The sequence below is a fragment of the Nymphaea colorata genome, chromosome 8 (assembly GCF_008831285.2).
Source record: "Nymphaea colorata isolate Beijing-Zhang1983 chromosome 8, ASM883128v2, whole genome shotgun sequence".
Taxonomy (NCBI): domain Eukaryota; kingdom Viridiplantae; phylum Streptophyta; class Magnoliopsida; order Nymphaeales; family Nymphaeaceae; genus Nymphaea; species Nymphaea colorata.
The window spans coordinates 3577972-3585647 of NC_045145.1; the positions used below are offsets into that span (position 1 = coordinate 3577972).

Genomic DNA, 7676 nt, shown 5'->3' on the forward strand with positions numbered 1-7676 from the left:
ATCTCCTAAAGCTTGGCAAGGTTCACGGACAAAAACCCACCTGTTCTCCAATGGGGCCACTCTACTTGACAAGCAGGATCCATTTTGTCTGTCTTGTTCTCCAATCCATTGTAGTATGAAATAATTTGGACTCTTGCGCATCTTCTATACATTAAGCTGATCTTGACATTTAGAATTATAGCTGCTATCAGTGATCTTGGTCTCATATGTAGCTGATGTAGACCATCTCATGTTGGCAAACTGTGCAAGGGCTAATGTCTAGGCAATAACGAATGACAGATCGGTATCATCATAATAAGTCAATAAATTTCTGAATAAGTTTAAAGGACAGTAGTGTTTGTGCACTACCAACATAATTGTAGAGGTTGAACGTGGACCTCATTAGCAAGTTGGCCACTTGAATATATGCTTTCCAGGGATTCTTGCTTTTCAGTATCCTCTGTTTGCTTGCAACTGGGAAAATGTCTGGAAAGGGAAGAAGGCCTGGACAAGCCAAGCCTTCTCTGGAACAAGATCAATGTCAGCATTATGAGATAGAAAGTTCTTCCATACAATAGAAGAAAGGTAAAAGGTAGGTGAAAGCTTTGTGGTTATTTTTCCTGCATGTTTAAAATATGTGTTTGTAGGAGGAACATATGTTCCAAGAACATAAGATTTTCACCGAACACTACAGTTCTGGCATAGATGTTTTATTCTACCAATTAGAAGGCCACTCAAGATAATAAAGCTTTGAAGGACCAAATTCTGTCACTAGAATTTATTTTCAGAATCTGCTTGTGCAGGAGTGGCCCACCCGAGAAGGAATTCATTACTCCAATCTAGCATCCTCTCTCCCTGCTCTTAACAGGAACACAGCTGTTTTCTGATTGAACTAGTTTTCGTCAAACCGATCGACACATGGTTGTATTTGTATGGCTGAGAACCTGAGACTATTCAAATAGCCTTAACGAGTAATGAATTCCTTCTAGACCCTGCCCTTGGTGTGCAACGGCACTTGTGCCTCTTACCATTGAAAGCATTCAGCCAGACTTGTAGTCAGAGGTATATAGGGGTCGTTTTGGTAACAGTTACACATTGTTACTGTCATAAATCTGACAAAAAATAATAAAATAGATTGGTGGATACTTGCAATAATGTTCTCTGAACTTGCCCCATTTTTGGAGGCAAGTTCATGGGACACTAGCAGACTGTTACTATTGCCAAACAGCCCCATAAGGCATGTAGTGTGCACATGTGTATAAAGGCATGCAAGAAGTGAGTTCCCCAGACTTATATTTTACTGGATATGGCTTATTGACAACATGAGTCATACACATTTGGATGATCTTGGTTTTTAAGTTTCATCTCTTCTCAACCTTGATGTCTGTTACTGAGGCGTGTCTATCTGACAGGAGATATCAATATATATGCCATGTTCTTAAATTTACATAGAATTTTATTACAATGAGAAAAAATTACTTACTACACTTTGCAGGAGGAAAACAAGTGCCTTTGATAAAAAAACAGGGAGAACCCACGTTCTTGTGACTAGGCACAGAAACCCCCGACATGCAGACAGCAACATACATAGGACCCAAGCGAGCCAGATACTTAGAATTTACATTCAAATTGTCTGCTTCTTCCCTCCTAAGGTCACTAGGAGTCCCAAACAAGATTAGTCGACGGCATGCCGGAAAAATGTAACCTTCATGTGGCAACCGGCAGGTCCACGTCCTCTTCGCTAAAGCCACTGATAGATCATCTGGCAACTTAAAGACAAGCCATATCTTTAATCACCTAAATTTCTTTAATAAGGATAATTATCCTGTCTTCATCCGTGAAAGGTAATACGTGATGCTCCTTAGTTTCTTCTCTTGCTGGTCCAAGGCAAAAAAAAAGAGAGAGAAAAAAAGAAGAAGAAATGCACCAGTGAGTCCTTGGAACCCACAGAAGTCCATGTCTCCTTAATTACGCTAGGATCTGTGTCACATCAATGGATTCATATCCCTGTAGAATGAGGTGTGTGTTGGAGTACTGGTGTCTGTTGACGGCGGCTGCTGCTGCTGGTGCTGCTGCCATTGCTGGTAAAATTTTGCTACCCTGTTGTAGTAATCCATATGATTCAAGGACTGCACCAAACATATAATGAAGCATATGAGAAGTGCATAATATTTTATATATTTAAGTGCACAGTGAATTTTCACTCTCTTCATTTCAAGTTCTTTTAGGAAAATTTTGATAGATTTTGCTCTTAATCTCATAAAACAGCTCTCATGTTCACGAGTTGATTATATGAGAACGAGGTCAGGCCTTCCTTCATGTCTACAGTATGGGTCATCCAATTATCACAGGGATGATCCCAATCCAGAATATGAGCCGTAGAATAAGACGGTTAAGCAGAAAATTACACTTACCCGAGTTCACCAACTCAGACTGAACAGAAGGTTAAATTGTGTCAGAAAATGATGGTAAAGACTTCCAGAAAATAGTTCAAAGAATCAGACTCTTGTATGTGTTTGGACAGTTTACATAAACAAATTTCTTAGCTGTTTCTTACATCAACTGTAATGAGGGACCCAAAACAACTGACAATCTCCTAAGTAGCCGGCTTCGGTTCCAGTCGTTGAGAGGCCAGAAATTAAGACAACTACCAATATGTGGCCACAACCTACAAACTCTTCAAGGCTTTCAATTTCATCAATATAAGACTAACCAAATAGATGTGATCTCCAATTCTTAAGACCAAGAAAATAACCTAAAAATCCTGTATACGTATAATGGGATTCAGATATCATTTTGAGGTTCATTTTTTAGGTTGGGATCCATGTATATGGCCAGTTCTTCTAAAAATATGTAACTAAAAGGAAAAGCGATCGACCACTGCGGTTGCGGTTGCTCACCTGAGCCAAGAGGGTGCCGTAAAGGTCACCGGGAAGAGGGCTCGAAATGGAAGACGATGAGTCCTGGCTCGCCCGTGCAGGGAGTTGGGAGGGCAGCAGGGGAGGGACGAATCCCGGTGGAGCCGCGTGGAGAAGAGGAGACGGCGGCACCGGCGCCATGCCCACGGAGCCCATGGGCATGGCCGGTATGCCGAAGCCTCCCATACCCATGTGCCCCATGAGCGGCCCCATCGGCATCTGCTGAGCCATGGCCATGGCAGGCATCATCAGCTGGGGCGTCATGGCCCGCACACTCATCATCTGCACCTGTGCCTGCAGCTGCTTCAAGTACTCGATCACTTCGTCCAGCATCGATGCTTTGTCCGTCTGCATGATGTCAACCATCACGAGTGTGAGGACTGATGATGCTTATGATACCGCAAATGAGATCGTCTTCGTAAATCTACAACTATTTTTAATATATGAATCCTTATAAATAAATAAATAATCGACTTTGTAAGTTTTGATTAATACACTCAATACGTCTCTCATCACATCAATTTGAGAGAAAAATAGCTTGGCCATACTCAACATAGATTGTTCATCCAGATAAGTTTTTTCAACCTATCATGCCAAAACAGTTAGGGATAAAGACCTTAACTACGAAAATGATGATGATAATGACAACATGATATTGTGATGACGTAACATCCCAAAAATGTAGTCGCATATAAAATTGTAACAAACAATGGTAACAATCTAAAAGGTTTATTTTTCATATATAAGATTAGTAATAATGTTGAAGAACTTATAAAAGATAAGTGATTGGTTATCTGACACGTAATTTTTTCTAGTCCAAACAAAATCTACTAGGAGGTAGGTTGAGATCGACCCGTGACTTGAACCTGGTGTAGGAGTGGATCGAACTGGAGTTGATTAAGTAGACACCTGTTTTACCACCTTGTTATGTTTGTCACGTCATCTTAATTTGTGTTTATGGCGCAAATGATTATGATAGTGATTGCATGAAAATGATGTTGATCAACAGGCCAATGTCTAACTTACAAGTGCACTTGTATTTATGCTGATATTGACTATCTAAATGGAGCCGCGGGTTAAAGAAGCAAGTGGAAAGCATCAAAGCTAACTATTGTAGTTAATGAATAATCTTTTCATCATCATCAATGCCATGCATATGGTTCGCTCTTGGTAAAGGAAGGTATATCAAATGAATTACAAAAGAAATTGACGTTCTATTTGCTCATTTGTTTACCTTGTTGGAGTTTGGCACAAGTTTTTGTAGAGCTTTCATCTTTTGATTGATCCGATCTCGTCGTCTCTGCACCAACAAAAAAAAAGAAATCACCTTCTTTACTTCAGCGTACGTATATCTATTTTATTTCACTAATTTTCTAAAGTTGTTTGCTTCTTTACACATATTTTTTGAATGAAAAGATTTGAACATCTTAATTGCTTCTTAGTCACTTGAAAATCATGAAATATATGAACGAGAATAATAAAAAATATGTACTTTTCTAACCTATCATTCTCAACATTCAATGTGTCCAAAGCTATCAGCCCCACATCATCATCTATGTATAGTAAAGAGGTGGTGCCGTGGTCGGTAAATGTCATTTTTAACCATACACTCCTCTTATTTGGGTGTTGTCATACTAGCACTAATGCTCTGAATCTCAGAATAACATTCCATTCAAAATACAGTTTTTTTCAGAACTTTTTCGACTTTTGTTAGAAAAAAAAAATTTACGGAAAAGTACACATGTATTTTTATAGTACAATTTTTAAAAGAGCTACAAGTGTCTTTTTATTAATATATTTTGAAAATCCATGGGTGCATGGCACTCATTTTTTTATGAAAATTGAACCCATGGCTGGCTTTATATTTGCAGCTAGCTGCTATAACAACTAAGCTAAATGCATTCAACAATATTAAAACTTTAAAATCACATTATACATCCTCTTTTCGTAAAATTTTACAAAAAAAAATTGTGGAAAAATTTTCTTGCTGCTCCTATGTTTGAGGAGAATTTTTGTCATGAAAGCTGCTAAGCTTTGTTTTGTCATTATGAAAATAAAAGCAGTATATGGAAAAAAAAGCCCACCCTTTCTAGTTCATTATGAACATCAGCCGAGCGGCTACGTTTGGTGGACATCGAGGTCATCTGATCTTTGTTGCATGTTCCCCCTTCCAGCCTTCTCTGGAATCACAAGTAGCCAAATTTGTAAATACCACATTTTATTGACCCAATATATTAAAAAAAACTATATTTGAATTTATTTTAGTTTATTTTTGCTCATTCAGGCGGGCTAGTCTATGGTTCTATGATTCGTCTTTAGATGACTAAACTCACTTAGTGCATTTTGGGTTCGAAATAACCAAAATTAAACTGACATAATCTGATTTTGATTAATTAATGGTGCCAAAATTCAGCAAGCTTTATAACAGTATAGAAACATTGGATGTGTGTTGATCATAAACAAAGTTTCAGCCGTGCTTTTGGAAAAAAGAAAGACATCCGCAACAAAGGACACTTCAGACTGCTAAAGATTTTCCAATGGATGTGAAAAAAGCTTGATAATTGTCGAGGGCGCCGTTCCTCACCTTCTTTCCTCCCTGGCTGCTGACATCGTTCTCCTCTTTTACAGGTTTGGAGGAGAAATCGCCGTTCTCCATCATCGTCTCCGGCGGATCCGGCGTTTCACCTGCCATGGTCCCGCTGGCCTTCTTTGGCACCCCGGACTCGCTGTAGTCGGTGACGTCTGCTCCTAGCCACGTCCATTTTTCCTCCGCCATCAGCTCGTCGGCCGCATCCATTCCGCTGCTGGATCCGGCAAATGACATGTTTGGGGGATTATGGCAGGCAACAAATTCCGGGAGTTCAGTCTTGTTGCAACTCGGAGACTGACAGCAAGCCGCTTGGTTCACCACAGATTCAAGAGTTCCATTGTTCCCGGCCCAACTGAGCCTCGATTCTGGCTTGGCTGTTGCGTTCCGGTTGAGGCTGCTCAGCTCATGCATGATCAGGCTGCCGTTCTCCCACGTCAATTCAGCTATTTCGGAAAATGAGCTGCGGGAAGGGAAAACAAAGATGCGTGAGTTACTTTTTCCGGTCACCGGAAAAACCATCTCACTCTATTCTCAAGCTCGCGGGTCCAATATAAACCAGCTTTCTAGCTCACCATGTATATCGGCTTCAAGAAAAGGATGTATAAGATGAAATTTGAACTCACCAATCAAAGAAATAGATCGACCAACTTAACTGGTGAGAAATTTACCGAAACCATTTGAAAGATCAAATTTATGTGACGGGTAACAAGTTCTAGATTTCCAATGGCACAGAGACATTTTTTCAACACCATGACACTAAAAGATGGTTGAGCTCGAGCTTGATGCACTCACCATGGATGAGCAGTGGGCTTGACTGTCGGAACGAGCTGGTTCATGTTTCAGTAGCCTCCTATCCTCCTCCTCCTCCTTCTTCTTCTTCTTGATCTGCTTCTTCTTCTGAACAAATAAAGTTAAACGAACAAGATCCTGGTCATTTATATTACACCAATCAATCTGTGTGTGGTACTCCCCACACACACACACACACACACACTCATAGAGAGAGACAGAAAGGTCATCAAATCTGGCTGTTGTTTGTCTCCCACTTGCATGGAAGAAAGTGCATCTTAAATGGCTCTGCATTTCAAGATTTAATCCTGGACGTCCAATCGGATGTTTTTTTGTGGCTTAGATGGGATCCCCATGAAGTAAACTGCAAAATATTGAGTGGCCAATTTGAGTTGGATTGGACGGCTAGGATCAAGAGATTTGAGCACCGCCAAAGATCGTAGCGCAGGGAGCATGTCTTTGTCATGGCCCAGTGGATGAGGTTAGGCCCACGGAAAGAGCCTGATGGCCCAAATAAAGATTTTGCTGGTCCTGACCCATCCTTCTCTTGGTAGGCCCCGACCATTCAAGGCATCCCACATGTTTCCAAGTATATGGGTGTTCTATCCCTTGAGGGCATTTTTGATGGGGACCTAGCCCACTTGAACTCGGGTTGACTCATCCAAAGCCCCGGATGTTGAGTAGAGATGTCAATAGATTGGATTCAATCACATATACCCTTAATAGTGTCTTCATTTTCGGATATTTGAATTTGGATCAGAATATGAACAAAGAAAAGTAATATCTGAACCAAAAGTTTGATTTCTCAATCCTAATCGGTTTTGATTCCGAGTTTTATATTCATATCTAAATCCGAATACAAATTTTAAACTGAATCCGACTGATTTTAAAAAATGTAAGATCATTGGATATAGGATATTTATTTAAAACTAAATTTGATTGAATCTGAATCCGATCATATGTTTATGCAAATCTGAATCCGATCTGATTTCTTAATCGAATATTAAAATTTTTTCATACCCAGTTTTTTCTTAATGTTCAGGTTGGCTATCTCATTAAATTCAGATATACTGGCATCCCTCATATTGAGTCATCATTAAATTCAGATATACTGGCATCCCTCATATTGAGTCATGTTCTAGAACAATGCAGTCTCATGTGGGTGCTATCCACTCACCGATTTAAAACCATGTCGTATTAGAGAACGCTCATGCACCTAAACCAAATCAGAGATGTTCACGTCTCTCTTTTATAAATAGTGATGTAAATGGTTCAGATTCTGATAACCTAAACAAGTCAACTCATATTTGGTCTAAGTCCACATGAAAGAGAGAATAACTAAACTCCTCAAGAAATATTCTGACCATTCACATCCATATTCATATAAACTGATAAACAAC

At 39.7% G+C, this 7676-nt stretch overlaps 1 protein-coding gene across 2 annotated transcripts; it reads right to left on the reverse strand.

Annotated features, from left to right (window-relative positions):
- Positions 1 to 1385: 1385 nt before the first annotated feature.
- On the reverse strand, positions 1386 to 6408 carry LOC116259130 (transcription factor UNE10-like). Of its 2 annotated transcripts, XM_031636778.2 has the most exons (6): positions 6280 to 6408; positions 5482 to 5947; positions 4982 to 5077; positions 4132 to 4197; positions 2880 to 3245; positions 1386 to 2108 (listed from the first exon to the last, which is right to left on the reverse strand). In XM_031636778.2, the coding sequence occupies exons 1-6, from the start codon at positions 6321 to 6323 to the stop codon at positions 1965 to 1967; spliced, it is 1182 nt and encodes a 393-aa protein (XP_031492638.1). In that variant the 5' UTR covers positions 6324 to 6408; the 3' UTR covers positions 1386 to 1964. The 2 variants fall into 2 exon arrangements, with proteins under 2 accessions (XP_031492638.1, XP_031492639.1); XM_031636779.2 differs by lacking the exon at positions 4982 to 5077.
- Between the last annotated feature and the right edge of the window lie 1268 nt (positions 6409 to 7676).

What these genes read in the sequence shown, in the direction of transcription:
- LOC116259130 (XM_031636778.2), bottom strand. Translation starts at nt 6,323, where the DNA reads ATGAACCAGCTCGTTCCGACAGTCAAGCCCACTGCTCATCCATG. An exon ending in GCAGCCAGGGAGGAAAGAAG is followed by an intron (nt 5,078 to 5,481) that starts GTGAGGAACGGC and finishes TTGTGATTCCAG; the next exon opens with AGAAGGCTGGAAGGGGGAAC. An exon ending in ACGGCACCCTCTTGGCTCAG is followed by an intron (nt 2,109 to 2,879) that starts GTGAGCAACCGC and finishes TGTTTGGTGCAG; the next exon opens with TCCTTGAATCATATGGATTA.